The sequence below is a fragment of the Muscardinus avellanarius genome (assembly GCF_963383645.1).
Source record: "Muscardinus avellanarius genome assembly, chromosome: 10".
Taxonomy (NCBI): Eukaryota; Metazoa; Chordata; class Mammalia; order Rodentia; family Gliridae; genus Muscardinus; species Muscardinus avellanarius.
The window spans coordinates 50,706,653-50,724,271 of record NC_137796.1 but is presented as its reverse complement, the minus strand read 5'-3'; the positions used below and the strand labels follow the sequence as shown (position 1 = coordinate 50,724,271).

Genomic DNA, 17,619 nt, shown 5'->3' with positions numbered 1-17,619 from the left:
CCGTAGGGGAGTCGGGGCTCCTTCCCCCTCCTCACCCTACCCCCGCCTGCCTCCGCATCCAACACACGCCAGGTCAAGCCAGCCGCCTCTCAGGCCTCAGCTCGAGCGCTTCGACCGCACACGTTCTCTCTGACCATTTGGACACCCTCTTCCCAGGCAGGGGCAGATCCTCCAGGCTATTCCTAAACTTCTCGGCTCTCATCCGCCAGCTCTGCACACTCAGGCTCCACCCCTTTTCCCAAGCTCGGCCGTGGCTCCGCCCAGGGCACCCCCACTCACCGACTCCTCCGGCCCACCAAAGTTCAGGCCGCGGCCCCCTGGGCCCAGGGTAGGGCGGGGAACGGCCGTAGCAGAAAATAACCGAAAAGAACGGGGATGCGGGTGAAGGCAAGTGGGCGAGACGAGGGCGGACCCCGAGATCTAGACCCCGCCCCCGAGCTCGAGGCCCCGCCCCCAGGAGCCGGCGTGAGCTCGGGCTCCTACGAACCTGGGTCTCCCTGTGAGGTGCTCGGGTCTTCTTTCCCGCCCCCAGGCCGCCGGGTCCTGGGCCCCACCCTCCGGGCCGTCCCTTGGCCCCGCCCCCTCAGAATGCCCCGCCCTCCCGTTATTCCCTCCCAGAGCCCCGCCCACGTGGACACTGCCTACGTAGCTCCTCCCTTTGGTAGCTCTCGGCGGCCGAGCCCTAAGGCAGTTTATCTCAGCTCGGCGTTTTGGGATCCGACCGCAAGTCTTTCCAAGACCCTCTCCTCCCTCCGCCCGCCCAGAAGGCCCATCTACCGTGGAACCGCCCCTTCCATGACGAAGCCTCTCGTCGGCCTCCTCAGCATCCCGGCCCTCTCCTAACTCGGGCCCTCCCTCCGGCCCCGCCCCCACGCGATGCTCCCCTGGCCCCGCCCCTTCTCGAACCCTGCCGGGCGCCCAGCTCCTCCCCTCAGAGCCCACACCGTAGACCCCCAGCTCTTTAGAACCCCGAGGCCCTGCCCCTGTCCCTTCCCCACCCCCTTAGGGATCGAAGAAGCGTACGAGTGGAAAAGTGAGGGATCCCCTCTGGATCCTGAGGAAACGGGGGCTGGGGGGCTCTCCATTGGCGCCGGTAGCGGTCTCTAGGACCCAGCGGGCGAGTATGCCCGCCTCGCTCTTACCCCTCCCCCAGGCCGCCCCCTCCCCCTCCCCCGTCTTCCAGGTTCCCCCCTCCCTCCCCCCTCGCCCCGGCTCCCGGTGCCCGTCTCCAGCGCCGCCGGAGCCAGCGAGGGAGCCGGAGCGAGCCGGAGGAGGAGGAGGAGGCCGCGTCGCCGCCGCTCGGAGCCCGGCCGGAGCCTCCCAGGCAGGTGCCGAGGGCGGCCGGGGGGCGGGGGCTGACAGACCGCCTGCCCCAGTGAGGGGGCGGCCCGGCCGCTCTGCGCCTTCTGCCCACCCCGGCGCCCGCGGACCCCGGCTGGGAGGTCATGGGGAGGGCGCCCCAAAACTGCGCGGTAGCCATTTGGGGTACCAGTCTTCATTTCGGGGTCCTGGACTTCTTCCGAGGACGCCCCATTCACAAAATTCCGTCCTGGACCCTCACCATTGAGGAACTCTGAGGACCACTCCCCCGGGGAACATAGATGTGTGGGGATCCTGGGGCACCCCGAGATTCGGGTGCCCCATCCCAGGTAGGCCCTGGGGGGACCCTTGCCCTCTCCCTGCTTCACCTGTTGTCGGGGGAGGCGGGCGGACAAAGGAAGCAGCGTCACGTGACTGCTCATTCACAAAATCCCATCCCATTGAGAAAAGGGGGCTGGGGGCGCTGCGGCCGCCCCTTCCCCTCCTGAAGAGCGGGGGAAACCCAGAAACCTACAGATGGGGGAGGGGGCTAGAACTCGTTGCCTGGGTCCCTAAGGTTGGGACTCCAGGGTCCCTGCGCTGGGTGGCAGTGAGGGGCTGGACGCTAAACCTGATTACTGGGCGGAGGGCTACGTCCCCTGAGCTGGGGGGCGGGGTAAAACATTTCTGAAGGATGCTGAGGGAGGATCGACCCCCCCCCCACACACACACACAATCAATCTCTATCCCTTTGCTTCCCCCGGCTGGGACCTGAAGAAGCAACCTTGATTTTTGTGAATGAAATGCTCCCTGGATCTCTTCGGTTGGCCGTTTCTGGCTTCCTCTGCCTCCATCGCTCTCGGCCTCTCTGGCCGTTTCTGGTTCTCTCCCTGTCCATCTCCCCGTTGCTGGGTGACTCAGAGAGCTTTGCATCCGGTCTCATTCATAAATCCGGGAAGGGGTGGGGGGTAGAGCCAGGGTTTCTCACCCAGCCCAGTGGCCTGGGCGGTGGGTGCGGAGGCAGGGTTAGGAGACTGGGGCTGAGTTGATGGGCCCAAAGAAAAGACATATGCGCAGGAACCCAGCTGTGAGGGGGGCCGATGGGTGGGGCTGTGGGTATGTGCTGGGAGGGAAGGAGACGGGTTGAGGGGATGCGGAGGGGGAGGGGAAGTGGAAAACCAAGGCTATGGGGGTGGGGACGGAAAGATGGGGGAAAGGGTATGGAGAGGAGGAAGAAGGCAGGCATGGGAGAGATGTCACAGGAGGAAAGAAGCCATGCTAGGAAGAGTGGGCATGAGAGGGGAGACAGTGGGTATTTTGGGCTGAGGGGGCAGTGGATCCGTTCGTGAGATATGACTACAGAGGGGAGACCCGAATTGGAAGAATACTGAAGGGGGAGCAGGATCTGATTCACTGACTATTGTCCTCATCCTCCCAACCTCTTCCAGGTACATGGTGCGGGTCCGAGCTGTGGTGATGGCCCGAGATGACTCCAGTGGGGGCTGGCTGCCTGTGGGGGGAGGGGGCCTCAGCCAGGTGAGCGTATGTCGGGTCCGAGGGTCCAGGCCCGAGGGGGGGGCCCGCCAGGGGCACTACGTCATCCACGGGGAGCGCCTCCGGGACCAGAAAGTGAGCCATCCCGGGGCCTGGGGGTCGGTGGGGCCCGGGGAGGTGGGAGCATGGGCTGGAAGTGCAGATGAGTCAGGTTGCTTCCCAGCCTGGAAGTCCAATGGGGGAGTGGGATGGAGTTTAGAAGCCAAGGATGAGAACTGGAAGTTTCAGGAGTATCAGGCTATGGCCAGGTCCTGTCCACTGTGTCTCTTGTTAATCCACCACTCCAGCCTCCTGACTGATCTCCCGGGCCCTGTTCCTGCCCACAGGGGCCCTGCTGACGCTCCCCTCAGCTCAGAGCCCTCCCCTGCCTCCATCTTCCTCATCGAGCCTCAGCAGAGGGCCACACCAGCTGGCCCCGGGGTGCCCTAAGTATATGGGGCCATTGGTTGGGGTCCACTTGGAGGTGTCAAATGCAGTTGGCAATTCTTTGTGTGGGTTCAGCAGGAATAACTGGGCTGTCTGGCAAGATGTGGAGGGACAGTGGACGTTTGAGCGGGGGAGGTGATCGGAAGATGTGGATTGTTTGAAAAGGCTTTGGGGAAGGAGATTGTTTCAGAGCAGGGGTTACTGGGAAGCACGTGTGGGGGTTTGATATGGTGTGAAGGAAGGTCGTGGTGCTAGACAAGGATATGAGGGAAGATCTAGGGTGTGACCAGCACTGGGGGGGAATCTGGTAGTTTACTAAGAATATTTGGGGGCCAGGTGCAGTAGTCCATGTCTATAATCCTAGTACTTGGAAGGCTGAGACAGGAGGATTGCAGGTTCTAGGCCAGCAGTGTGTAACTCAGCGAGACACTGTTTCAAAATAAAATGTGTAGCTTGGAGGTAGAATATCCCTGGATTCAATCCCCAGTATCATACACACACAAAAAAATATTTTGGAGTCAAGTGTAGTGGCACATACCTGTATCCCAATACTTGGGAGGCTGAGACAAGAGGATCACAGGTTAAAAGCCGGCCTTAGCAACTTAGAAAGACCCTGTTTCAAAACAAAAAATAAAAAGTGCTGGGGATGTAATTCAGAGGTATAATGCCCCTGAGTTCAATCCCCAGTGTGCACACATGCGCGCGCACGCGCGCACGCATACACACACACACACACACACACACACACACACACACACACACACAGAGGAGCCAGGGCATGGTGGTATATGCTTGAAATCCCAGTACTTGGGAGGCTGAGACAGGAGGATCACAGGTTCAAGGACAGCCTTAGCAAAGTAGCAAGACTCATCAACCTAGAAAGACTGTTTCAAAATAAAGAATAAAGGGCTGGGGATGTAGCTCGGAGGTAGAACGCCCCTGGGTTCCATCTCCAGTGCCGAAAAAAAAAAAAAAAGTTAATTTTTTAAGCAATCTATAAGATGTGGGGTTCCTACTGGGGCATCAAAGAAGATGTAGGGATCAAAAGATTGAGGGAGACACTGCAGTATCAGAGGATTCCATAAAATTGGGGGGTCCTACTGGGGTGTCGATCAGGGTTCAGATGTACACCTGGGATTGAAAACAAAGTTGGTAGGATGCTGGGATGTGCAGAGAGGCTGACGGGTTGAGGAGAAGTCGTAGCCATGGCTGAGGAGTGTCTGACCTGTTTTCTCCTGCCCCTCAGACTACCTTGGAGTGTACCCTAAGGCCAGGCTTGGTTTACAATAAGGTGAACCCCATCTTCCACCACTGGAGCCTGGGCGACTGCAAGTTTGGGCTGACATTTCAGAGTCCTGCAGAGGCGGATGAGTTCCAGAAGAGCCTCCAGGCTGCGCTGGCCACACTCGGCCGAGGTAAGTGGTACTGGTGGTGGCACTGGGGCTGGGACAGGCATAGGAGCAGCTGGGCCTAGGGACTCACTCTCTGCCTCTCTCCCTGCTCCAGGCTCGCTCACCCCCTCCTCTTCCTCTTCTTCCTCCTCCTCCCCTTCCCAGGACACCGCAGAGACCCCCTGCCCTCTCACGGTGAGTCTGGGGTGCTTCTGCTGGGAGGGCAGGGGTTGTTTCCTAGTCTCCAAACATTGCAGAACACCTATGTGTAGCAGGCACCAGGCCTCTTACAGCAAACACACAATGAGCCCCAAGTGAGTGTCAATTCAATCCCAGTTATTCGGGTTTTTCTATTCTAATTATACATTTATTCATGGGTACTTACTGAGCATCTTCTGTGTACCAGGTAGTGTTTTTAGGCATTTGAGATCTATCAGTGAATGAAAAAAAGTTCCTTTCCCCCCACCCCCCTGGAATATCTATTCTAGTGCAGGAAAGGCAAGGGGAAAAAAAAGACAAAATAAAAAATAAATATGTGGGCCGGGCGTGGTGGCACACGCTTGTAATCCCCGCGCTTGGGAGGCAGAGACGGGAGGATCGCGCAGGTTCGAAACCAGCCGCGCTGGCTTTAGAGACCCTGTTTCCAAAAATAAAAAAGTATAAAATAGGTCTGGGAGTGTAGCCCGGAGGTAGAAGGGCTTCCAGGTACCCCAGTACCACCAAAAAATAAATAAAATTGAATAAATAAATATGTAAATATATATAGCCATATAGCCAGGCATGGTGGTAACTGCGTGTACTTAGGAGGGAGGTTGAGACAGGAGAATCCAGGTTCAAGGTCAGCACAACAACTTAGCAAGACCTATTTCTTTTTTCTTTCTTTCTTTCTTTTTTTTTAGTCCTGGGCATGGAACCCAGGGATATTCTACCTCTGAGTGACATCCCCAGCCCTATTTTTAAATTATTTATTTTGAAACAGGGTCTCACTGAGTTGCTAAGGGCCCCACTAAATAGTAGCTGAGGCTGTCCTCGAATCCTGGGATTACAAGCGCCACCACACCCGGCAGCAAGACCCTATTTCAAAATAAAAAATAAGCCGCGTGGTGGTGCATGCTTGTAATCCCAGCATTTGGGAGGCTGAGACAGGAGGATCACGGTTTGCAGACAGCCTCTGCTACTTAGTGAGGCCCTTTGTAACTCAGTGAGACCCTGTTTCAAAATAAAGAATAAAGCTGGGCATGGTGGCGCACGCTTGTAATCCCCGCGCTTGGGAGGCGGAGACAGGAGGATTGCTCAGGTTCGAAGCCAGCCGTGCTGGCTTAAGAGACCCTGTTTCCAAATAAAAATATAAAATAGGTCTGGGAGTGTAGCCCAGAGGTAGAAGGGCTTCCAGGAACCCCAGTACCACCAAAATAAATAAATAAATAAAAATAAAGAATAAAAAATTGGGCAAGGGGTGTAGCTCAGAAGTCAAATGCCTCTGGGTTCCATCCCCAGACCTGCAAAAGATAAAATAAAATAAAAAATAAAAATAAAATAGGGCTGGGGGTGCAGCTCAGAAGTAGGATGCCCGTGGGTTCAATCCCCAATATCATCAAAAAGAGAAAAAATAATAAAATAAAAAGGGCTGAGGAGCTTGGTGATACCTCTAATCCCAATTAATTGGGAAGCTTAGACAGTCTGATGTTAGGTTGGAAGTCAGCCTCAGCTAGCCAGACTCTCCACGATTTATTGTGAGACCCTATTTCCAAAGTAAAAATAAATAAATAAAATGGGGCTCAGAGGTAGAATGCCTCTGGGCTCAATCCCCAGTACCACTACAATCAAAAGGAAAAATAAGTAGCCGGGCATGGTGGCTCATGCTTGTAATCCCAGCATTTGGGAGGCTGAGACTGGAACAGCCTCAGCTACTTAGTAAGGACGTCCACAACCTAGTGAGGCCCTGTTTCAAAATAAAGAATAAAAAAATAGGGCAGGGGGTGTAGCTCGGAGGTCGAATGCCCCTGGGTTCCATCCCCAGACCCGCAAAAAGAAGAAAAAAGTAAGCAAGGACTAAGGAAACAGCACAGTGGTAGAACACTTGCCTGGCATGCTCAAGGCCCTGGGTTTCACTGCCAGCACCATAAAAAAATAAAGAAAAAGGCCGGGTGTGGTGGCACATTCTTGTAACCCCAGCATTTGGGAGGCTGAGACAGGAGGATCACAGTTCCTGGACAGCCTCAGCTACTTAGCTACTTAAGTGAGGTGCTTTGCAACTCAGTGAGACCCTGTTTCAAAATAAAGAATATAAAATTAGAGCTGGGGGTGTTGCTCGGAGGTAGAATGTCCCTGGGTTCCATCCCCAGTACTGCAAAAAAAGAAAGAAAAGAAGAAAGAGAAAGAAAGAAAGAAAGAAAGAAAGAGAAAGAAAGAAAGAAAGAAAGAAAGAAAAAAGATGGGTGAAGCCAGGTGTGGTGGTGCACACCTATAATCCCAGTACTTGGGAGGCTGAGACAGGAGGATCGCAGGTTCACAGCCAGACTCAGCTACTTCATGAGACCCTCGGCTACTTAGTGAGATCCTGTTTCAGAATTTAAAAATAGGGCTAGGGCATAGCTGCCAGGCAGAATGCCTCTGGACTCAATTCCCAATAACACACATTCACACTCTCTTACACTCTTTCACACACATACACACACGCACACAGTAAATGGGTGAGCAAATGAGTGACAGCTCCATATTGCAGTCACGTAGACTACAAGCCTCGAGGCAGGGCTGACTCCTGTTTATGCTTTTTGTCTAATCTATAAGCAGATATCACTTCTGCTCTCAGAGTGGCCAGCTCTGCACCTTTCCCAACTGGACCATCTCAACAGCTTCTTATTGTCACCTCTCCCTAGCTGCTGACCCTCAGGGTCTGTTTCCTACACACAGCCAGGGAAACCCTCCCACTGGCTCAGTGAGACCAGCCTCAGAACCCTCCCAGGCTCCATCACACTTAAGGTACAGGACAGAGTCCTTAGGGTGGCACTTAAGGCCCCACGCATTTGGCCCCGGGTTCCTGCCCCCCTCACTTTCTCTGCCCCGGCGGCACTGGCTCCTCTTTCTCCTTTCCGCAGGGCAGGCACATTCTTGGCCTGCTCCTTCTTGTTTGGAACATGTGTCCCCAGATTTTCACATGGCTCATTGTCTTCATAGTGCTTTACAGAACTATCGCTTTACCTGAACAACTGACTTAAAAATGGCAATTTCTGCCGGGCGTGGTGGCGCACGCTTGTAATCCCAGTGCTTTGGAGGCTGAGACAGGAAGATCTCATAGGTTCGAAGCCAGCCTCAGCTATTTAGGCTCTCAGCAACTTAGTGAGACCCTGTTTCCAAATATATAAAAAAAATTAGGTCTGGCAGTATAGATGGGAGGTAGAAAAACCCCTGGATTCCACCCCCTTTCCCACAATAAAATAAAATGGCAATTTATTTATTTATTTGCTGTTCTAGGGACTGAACCCAGGGGCATTCTACCTCTGAGCTACACTCCCAGGCCAATATTTTATTCTTTATTTTGAAACAGTGTCTCACTAAGTTGCCCAGTGACTAAGTAGCAGAGGCTGGCCCCAAACCCAGTTCCTCTTGTCTCTGCCTCCCAAGTACTGGGATTACAAATAAGGGCCATCACACCTAGCTTAAAATTGCAATTTCTCTCTCTCTTTCTTTCTTTCTTTCTTTCTTTCTTTCTTTCTTTCTTTCTTTCTTTCATGTGAATCTTGGGATGGAACCCAGAGGCATTTGACCTCCAAGCTACACCCCCTGCCCTATATTTTGTTGTTGGGGTGTGTGTGTGTGTGTGTGTGTGTGTGTGTGTGTGTGTGTTTTGGTGGTACTGGGGTTTCTGGAAACCCTTCTATCTCTGGGCTACACTCCCAGACCTATTTTATTTTATTTATTTATTTGTTTATTTATTTATTTATTTTGCGGGTCTAGGAATGGAACCCAGGGGCATTTGACCTCCGAGCTACACCCCCTGCCCTATTTTTTCTTCTTTATTTTGAAATAGGGTCTCACTGAGTTGCAAAGGGCCTCACTAAATAGCTGAGGCTGTCCGCGAACCGCGATCCTCCTGTCTCAGCCTCCCAAATGCTGGAATTACAAGCGTGCGCCACCACGCCCGGCTCCCAGACCTATTTTATACTTTTTTAAAATTTGGAAACAGGGTCTTTTAAGCCAGCGAGGATGGCTTTGAACCTGCGTGATCCTGTCTCTGCCTCCCAAGCACAGGGATTACAAGTGTGCGCCACCACGCCCGGCTTTATTCTTTATTTCGCAACAGGGTCTCACTGGGTTGCAGAGGGCCTCACTAAGTAGCCAAGGCTGTCCGCGAACCGCGATCCTCCGGTCTCAGCCCCCCGAATGCTGGGATTACAAGAGTGCGCTACGACGCTGGGTGCTAACATTGCAATTTCTTAATGCCCCTCATATGGTTCTAGTTTTTTCCCCATCTTCTAAGACATTTTCCTTACTTGCTTTCTGGTCTGTTATTTTACTATCCATTCCCCATGCTAGAATGTCAGCTCCAGGAGGGCCAGGATCTTTTGTTGCTTGCTGCACCTCTAGTACCTAAAAGAGTGTCTGGTACACAGAAAGTGTCCAATAAATGTGTTGGATAAATGGACTGAATGAATGAATGAATGAATGAGTACACAGAATGTCAGGTGCATTTGGGCACTTACTGGAAATTGTGGTTGTTGCTGAGAACACCTGGAGGAACAAAATTGGTTCTCTGGGCCGAAACGGAGAGGACCTCAGGGAGCCGGAGCCGGAGGTGAGGCCCCGCCGGTCACCAGTTCTGCTCCACGGGGCCTCTACTCAGATGGTGCCGCTGTCCCGAGCTCCAGCTTGATTCTTCAAGGTGGCTTTTGGATCTGGCACGTCGCGGTGCTCAATGTATAGTGGATGTAGTGAACAGATGAAGTAGGAATCATGCCCAAATCACAGAAAGGGAGTTTCAGAAAGAACCCGAGAAGTGATGTTTAGCTGGTAAAGCACAGAGCCTGATTTGGAAGGGAAAAAGGCGATGCAGGTGAGGGAACTGCCCCACAAAGGTGCTCTGGTGGGAACGAGGCAGGAAGGCGGCTGGCTGACTGGCTAAGGGAGCGGGTTCTGAGCAGATTTGATGTTCTGTAGGTCGGTGAGTTAGCAGTTCAGAAGAGGGGGTTAATAATAAAACCGTAACTGTTTCCAGCTCTTTCTGTGCTTCCAGCATGGGCCTAACCACATCCTTATGACTAGGTACTATTATGACCCCCCCGTTATACAGAGGAGGAAGCAGGCTTAGAGGTGAGCTCATGTGGGAGGTGTGACAGCCCATCGCCCCCAGGCCTGCCTGGCCTCAGAGTCCTGGCTCTCAATGGGAAGGGGTCTGTGTGAGGGCTTCAGCTGGGTGGGACTGCTCACGCTGAGACGGTCAATCTCCCCCAGTCCCACGTGGATAGCGACTCGTCCTCCAGTCACAGCCGCCAGGAGACGCCTCCCACCGCCACAGCGGCCCCCATAGTCACCGTGGAGTCCGCTTCTGCCTTCGGGCCGGCTACGCCCCCGCGCCGCCGCTCCTCAGCTCAGGTGCGACCTCTGCCCCCTGGAGGAAGTTTGGGCGGAATGGGGGCCCTGCTGCTCTGGTCGCTAAGCGGCCTGGAGCTGAGACCTAGAGGGGTGAGAAACAGACCCGGAGGATGGTTGATTTGATTCTTGTGCTGGGGTGTGGAGAGAAGAGGCCTGGGATTCTCCCAGGGTTGAGTTGGGGCTTCTCCCATCTCCTGGGCTCCTGTGGATTTGGGGAATTTCTGAATTTCGGAGGAGCTTTGGGGAAGAAGTGGACAGATTTCTGAGCTTATTAGAGGATGCTGGCTGCTACTCATGGGCTCCTTGAAACTGCTAATTCACCTGTCAGCATGGGAGACTTGGTCCATAAGGGGCCCAGAGATGGGACTCCTTGTCCTGAACTCCTGGGAAGGTAGAGGGGGCTGGAGCCTGGGATTCCCGGATGTTGAGACTGCCATGGTTTAGGCTATGAGATCCTTGAATTATGGGAGTGGTGCTCGGATTCCTCTGTCCCTGGGAGAGGAGGAGGCCGAGGGACCTTGGAAGAGGAGCAGGCTTGGGTCTGGAAGTCTAAATCCTGAACCCAGGAGCGTCTTAGGGGATAGCACTCCTGGTGACAAGCCTGTGTCTGAAAGGTCTTGGGATCCTTGGTGTTTCTGAGACTGGGGTAGATTGTCTTGGGGGGTGAGTGAGTCACAGGCCTCGCTAAACTGATCTTGTTCCTTCGTCCTGCAGAGCTACCCTCCCCTTCTACCGTTCACCGGGGCTCCGGAGCCCTCGGAGCCCATGGCCGGGGCAGGGGGCCCCGGCTGGGGTGGACGTGGCTATGAGGATTACCGGCGCTCCGGGCCGCCCACGCCCCTCGCCCTGTCCACCTGCGTGGTGCGCTTCGCTAAGACTGGCCCCTTGAGAGGCGCAGCCCTGGGCCCCCCGGTGTCACTACCGGCCCCTCTTTCCGAGGCTGCGCCCCCAGCGCCCCCGGCTCGCCCGCCCCCGGGCCCGGGCCCCATCCCCGCGCCGGCCAAGGGCTCCCCGGAGGCGGAGGAGGCGGCGCGCTGCGTGCACTGCCGGGCGCTCTTCCGCCGCCGCGCGGACGGGCGTGGCGGCCGCTGCGCCGAGGCTCCGGACCCGGGACGCCTGCTGGTGCGGCGGCTCAGCTGCCTGTGGTGCGCCGAGAGCTTGCTCTACCACTGCCTGTCGGACGCCGAGGGCGACTTCTCGGACCCGTGCGCCTGCGAGCCGGGCCACCCGCGGCCGGCCGCGCGCTGGGCGGCGCTGGCCGCGCTGTCTCTGGCCGTGCCCTGCCTCTGCTGCTACGCGCCCCTGCGCGCCTGCCACTGGGTCGCGGCGCGCTGCGGCTGCGCGGGCTGCGGGGGTCGCCACGAGGAGGCTGCGCGGTGAGGAGTGAGCGCGGCCGGCCGGTGGGGTCTTAGCCAGACCGAGGACCCTGGCTCAAGGGTCCGGGACTCGGACCCCGTTCGAACCTAAAAACCAAACCTAGGCACGTCGGGAACTTGGAGCTTGAGTTTGGAGTGAGAAATCCCAGACCTGGAACCTGGACCCCAAACCTACCACCAAGCCACCAAACCTATAACAGAGTGAATTCAGACCCGGCTTCAGTGGGACGTCTGTAGAGAGCACCCAGGAGTCTCCGCCCCTCGCCCCCCCCCCCCCACGGAGGAGACTCCAGGCATCTCCGGATCGCATCTCAGAGGGACCGGGAGCACCCAGGCCCCTGACAGAGCGGGGACCTTGAGCCCTGCCCGACTCTGTCCAAATGACCAACCCAGGCCCTGGTCACACATGGCACCATAACCCTCAGATTACAGCCCTAGAATTAATTAATCAGGAGTTGCCAATAGTTGACCCCACCTGTATGTATCCAATTACTCCCAGATCTTGAGACCAGAGGACCCAGAATCACCACCACGTGGTCCCTGAACATTCACCTGAGGCCTGTTACACCCACATCTGAGATATTCTTGTAGCCCTAGGACCCCCTCCTCCCCGAGACACCAAACCTCCTGGGTTTGAGACTCTGATATGGTCTGGAATCATCAGATGCTGGCCCTAAGCCTACCACTTCTGGGTGCCCACAGACTGAGCCTTTGATCCAGGACACAGGTCTAAGATGTCCACGTGACACCAGCTGTACTAGAAGTGTAGATGTAAGATGCACTGAGTCCTTGGCTATGCTCAAATATGAGATGCCCTCTGATCAAATGATTTGAGAGGCCCATGCCACAGGGTCCAGACACCAAGATGCCCTGGGAGCCAGGGATCAAAGCCCCCTCTGGACTCATCCACCCCCAAGCCAGTCTTCTTGGGAGCTTTGGATCTCATGTGTGGACTCTGAGGTGTCTCATTTCTGGACGTCACTAGCATCTCAGGGTCCAAGACACTGGTCTCAAGTCCTTAAATAGTAGCCGTCTTCCCCTTGGACCTAAATTTTGAGACCCAAAATGTCCTACAATATTTGGTTTCCTTCTACTCACAGATCCCCAATCCCTTAAAGACAGGCAGGAGTCCAGCTCCCAGAAGATGGAAAGGTCATGGCAATCCAGACCTTGATCCTGGGCTTCCAGCTCCTGAGTGACCCCAAGGTGCTTTAGATCCCAAGAGCACTGGATCCAAGACTTCAAGGTACCACTGACCCTCAGATGCAGAGCTCAAACCCCCACAACACTGGGATTATTCCTGGCCAAAGACCTTGGTCCCTCCCTCCATACCAGTCATTCAGATCCGAGATGTCCCAGCACCCTAGCACCCTCAGACTTCAGATTTCTTTGGACTCAAACCTCTCTAGCCTGATGAAGCCCCCAGATGCCTCTACACCTGATTTCCCAGGCCTGGCTCATGCACCCTCAGAACAGTTGGCCCTTGAATTCTTCCATCCATAGACTCCTGAAACCCCAGGATCCTAGACTTTGGAATTCTGGTCTCCAGACCCCTATCTCAACATCCCCGCAATCCTCAGAATTACCCTTTATCCTAGAGAGAACCTTCCACCATTTAGAACTCAGATTCCTGGACACCTGGGAACTCTCCATTTCCACTTCCAGGGCCCAGCGTGCCACAGAGGATTGTATAGGCCATTCGCTAAGCTAAGGCACACAGCCACCATGGTGCACTGGGTCTGGGTCTCCTACTGGAGTCTGCTGGCCAAACTGGGTGGTCAAATGACGGCCAACCTTTTTGTCATTTGCACAAAGACATCTTTTGGGTGAGTGATGGCTCTGCTGGGACCCCTGTTCTCCCCAGCCTTGGCAGATCCTCCTTCAAGCTCAACCCTGAGCCCTGGTCTAAGTTTATCCCTCCAATAACCTCCTCTTCCATCTCAGAGTCAGGGGTTGCTTTGGAGAGCTTAAGATCTTATTTAATGGTCCTCTGAGACTCCTCTTCTGGAGAGGAAGGATGCCACAGTCTTTACCCTGAGTAAAGTGAGATGCCAGTGTACCTAAGATCTGGTGTCCTGTATGAGGAAACCAAGGTCTTGGAGCAAGGGCCTCCGTTTTATGGGCTTGGGACCTGCCTCTGGCCCCAAGCATCTAGAAATGTGCATTTACCTTTATTATCTGGACTTGGGTGGCCTTGTGGGGTTTCAAGGGATAGACGTTTTTGTCACTTCCTTTAAGTTATTAACTATTTATTGCATCCGGAACCTGTGAGATTCAGCTCTCCAAACCAGACCCTGGGATGGGAGAGAGAAAAGGGAGGGTGTCCCTCCCATCCCCACGATGCCTGGCTCTCATCACTGTCAGATCCTCCAGAGCTGAGGGCAAAGGGACTGGGGGCTGGGCAGCCGGGGTCCCCATCCCCCCTCTGTGCCTCGGTCTCCCCCTCCATGGTGGGCGGGAGGGGGGAAGCTCCATTCTTAACCTACCTCGTTTTGGGGGAGGGGTGGGACAGGGGACCAGAGTGCTGTATGGTGCTGTGGGATCTTTGGATGAAGTGGTGGGGGCCGGGGAACCTCCTGGCCCCCACCCCCCAGCACCGCCTCTCCCAGGTCTCCCAGTCCTGTTCCCTGCTGATACCCACCTCTGATCCATGATTACCCTTCATTGCCCCCAAATCAGGGGTGCTTTGAGGGCTGACCCTGGGATCCAGGAAGACCTCACACCCTGGAGCTCCCAGGCCCAATTTTCCAGCTGCTTGCCCCTCAGATCGGATGCTTGGCCCCCAGACTTGGGGGAGGCACCTCCACATTTATCTTCCTGATCTGGATTCTAAGCCAGTCTATGACCTCAGTATTGTCAGCGTCAGTGCAGGCTGAAGTGGTGGGGAGGATGGGGGCCAAAGACCCAGTTTGTCATCGGGGGAGGGGGCATGAGATCTGCTCCAAGAAACATGTGTGACAAAGTCTCAGCCTGTGTCCTTTATTTGCATTGGCGCACCCTGTCCAGTGCCACGCCGGTGGCCTGCCTCAGTTCCCTGTACCTCCATAACCTTTGGTCTCAAGCCGACCGTCCAGCTGAGTCTTATACATTCAGTCACCCGACAAGAACATTATGATGTGCCCAGGCTTGTAGTAGATGTTGGGGAGGAAGCATCAATCAGAACAGGCAAAAGTTGGGTATGATGGAGCATGCCTGCAATCCTAGTACTTGGGAGGGGAAGACAAGAGTCTTGATAGCAGGTTCCAAACCAGCCTCAGCAATTTAGTAAGACTCTCTGCAATTTGGTGAAACTTTGTTTCAAAATAAAAATTATAAGGGGGTGGGGATGGCACATGCTTGGGCCAGCCTCAGCAACTTAGTGAGGTTCTCTGCGACTTAATGAGACCCTGGTTCCAAATAAAATATAAAATAGGGCTGAATGTGTAGCTCAGAGGTAAAATGTCATGAGGGTTCCATCCCTAGTACCACTAAATAAATAATATAAAGGGCTGCCGGGCGTGGTGGCACATGCTTGTAATCCCAGCATTCCAGAGACTGAGACCAGAGGATCGCGGTTCGTGGACAGCCTCTGCTACTTAGTGAGGCCCTTTGCAACTCAGTGAGACCCTGTTTCAAAATAAAGAATAGCCAGGCGTGGTGGCACACACTTGTAATCCCAGCACTCGGGAGGCTGAGACCTGAGGATCGTGGTTTGCGGACCTTAGGCCCTCTGCAACTCAGTGAGACCCGGTTTCAAAATAAAGAATAAAAAATAGGGCAGGGGGTGTAGCTTGGAGGTCAAATGCCCCTGAGTTCCATCCTCAGACCCGCAAAAAAAAAAAAAGGCTGGAGATGGGCTGTAGCTCAGTGGCAGTGTTTACCTTACACACTCAATGTTCTGGGTTTGATCCCTAGTACCAATAAACAAACAAAAGAGCTAGGAACAAAACAATAAACAAAAAATGCTTTTGTCTAGGAGCAGTGGCACACACCTATAATCCCAGTACTCGGGATACTGAAACAGGAAGCTCACAGTTTGAGGTCAGCCTCAGCAACTTCTTGAGACCCTGTGTTAGGGGGCCAGTGTAGTGGTGCCCGCTTGTAATCCCAGCACTTGGGAGGCTGAGACAGGAGGATCACACAGGTTCGAAGCCGGGCGTGGTGGCACACACTTGTAATCCCAGCACTCGGGAGGCTGAGACCTGAGGATCGTGGTTTGCGGACCACGATCAGCCACTTAGTGAGGCTCTCAGCTACTTAGTGAGACTCTGTTTCCAAATAAAATATAAAAAATAGGTCTGGGAGTATAGCCCAGAGGTAGAAAGCCTCTGGGTTCCACCCCCAGTACCACCAAAAAAAAAAAAAAATGTGTTGGGGGTGGGTATAGCTCAAGGATAAGAATGTCCCTGGATTCAATCCCTGGCACCAAAACAAACAAAAAACTAAAAGAGGAATATCAAGGGGGCTAGAGCTCCTACAGGGGAGAAAGTAGGGAGAATCCTAGGAGAGGGGGACAGGGCAGATCTGTGGGGTCTTGCGGGGCCATTGCATAGACTTGGGTTTTTATCCTGAGATGGAGCCACAAGAAGCCTCTAGGCAAAGGTGGGATCCGGCCTGACTCATGTGTTCACAGGCTCCCTCTGGCTGCAGGTGGGTAATAGACATTTGGGGGAGCGGCAGGGTGTTGGTGAGGAGGCTGTTGTGATGATCCAGGGGGAGGCAGTGGTGGATAAGACCAGGGTGGGGGACAGCAGAGCAGAAGGGAGCGCAAGTGTGAGGATACTGTGAAGGTACTGTTCACAGATTTATGTATATGGCTTAATATAAAGAGAAGAATCAAAGCTGGGGGCATAGCTCAGTGGTAGAGCATGTGCTTAGCATGTACAATCCCCATCATCAGTGGGGGGAGGAGGAAAGAAAAGAGACAGAGCCCAGTGTGATAGAGCACGCTTGTAATTCCAATACTTGGGAGGTTGAGACAGGAGGATTACAGGTTCAAAGCCAGCCTCGGGAACTTACCAAGGTACTCAGCAACCTAGTGAGATCCTGTTTTCAAATAAGAAATAAAATGGGGCTGGAGGTATAGCTTGGAGGTAGAAAACCTCTGGGTTCCACCCATCAGTACCCTCCCCCACCAACAAAAGAGACATTGAGGTTATGAATCTAGTTTTTGGGCTAAGCACTTTTTTTTTTTTTTTTTGGTGGTACTGGGGGTGGAACCCAGAGGCTTTCTACCTCTGGGCTATACTCCCAGATCTATTTTGTTAATATTTTATTTGGAAACAGGGTCTCACTAAGTTGCTGAGAGCCTCACTAGCTGAGGCTGGCTTCGAACCCGTGCGATCCTCCTGTCTCAGCCTCCCAAGTGCGGGGATTACAAGCGCGCGCCACCACGCCTGACTTGGCTAAGCACTTTTTAATGGTTTTTTTTTTAGTTCAACAAATGTCAACCTAAGTGCCCTGACTAGGGTTAGGCAGGTCTATGGAGGGATGAAATCCAGAGCAGGCTCTGATCCTGAAAAGTTGTGGCCCTTGTTCTCCTGAGTCTCCTCGCCTACACCTAATCCCAGGGAATGAGGATAGGCAGGAAGAAATTAGAACTGGAGAAATGTTATTTATTTATTTATTTATTTATTTATTTATTTATTGCGTTACTGGGGATGGAACCCAGGGGCATTTTATGTCTGGGCTATACCCCCAGCCCTATTTTTTTTTTTTTTTTTTGCAGTGCTGGGGATGGAACTCAGGGGCATTTTACCTTCAAGCTACACCCCCAGCCCTATTTTTATTCTTTATTTTGAAATAGGGTCTCAGTAAGTTGCAGAGGGATTCACTAAGTAGCTGAGGCTGTCTGCGAACTGCGATTCTCTGGTCTCAGCCTCTCAAATGCTGGGATTACAAGTGTGTGCCACCACCTCTGGCTTATTTATTTTTGGTTCTGAGGATTAAACCTAGGAGCTTTTACCTCTGAGCTAAATTCCCCCTCCCAGCTATTCTTTATT

The 17,619-nt window shown here is 53.9% G+C and overlaps 1 protein-coding gene across 3 annotated transcripts; it reads left to right on the top strand.

The window, feature by feature from the left end:
* Positions 1-2,751: 2,751 nt before the first annotated feature.
* Positions 2,752-11,642, top strand: SPRED3 (sprouty related EVH1 domain containing 3; the record flags this gene model as incomplete). 3 transcript variants are annotated; one of them, XM_080704583.1, is made up of 5 exons in its annotated part: positions 2,752-2,835; positions 4,526-4,694; positions 4,786-4,865; positions 10,122-10,262; positions 10,977-11,642. In XM_080704583.1, 5 exons carry the CDS (start codon positions 2,752-2,754, stop codon positions 11,640-11,642), a joined length of 1,140 nt encoding a protein of 379 aa, XP_080560709.1. The 3 variants fall into 3 exon arrangements, with proteins under 3 accessions (XP_080560709.1, XP_080560708.1, XP_080560710.1); XM_080704582.1 differs by having other exon boundaries at positions 2,752-2,928; XM_080704584.1 differs by lacking the exon at positions 10,122-10,262 and having other exon boundaries at positions 2,752-2,928.
* Positions 11,643-17,619: the final 5,977 nt, after the last annotated feature.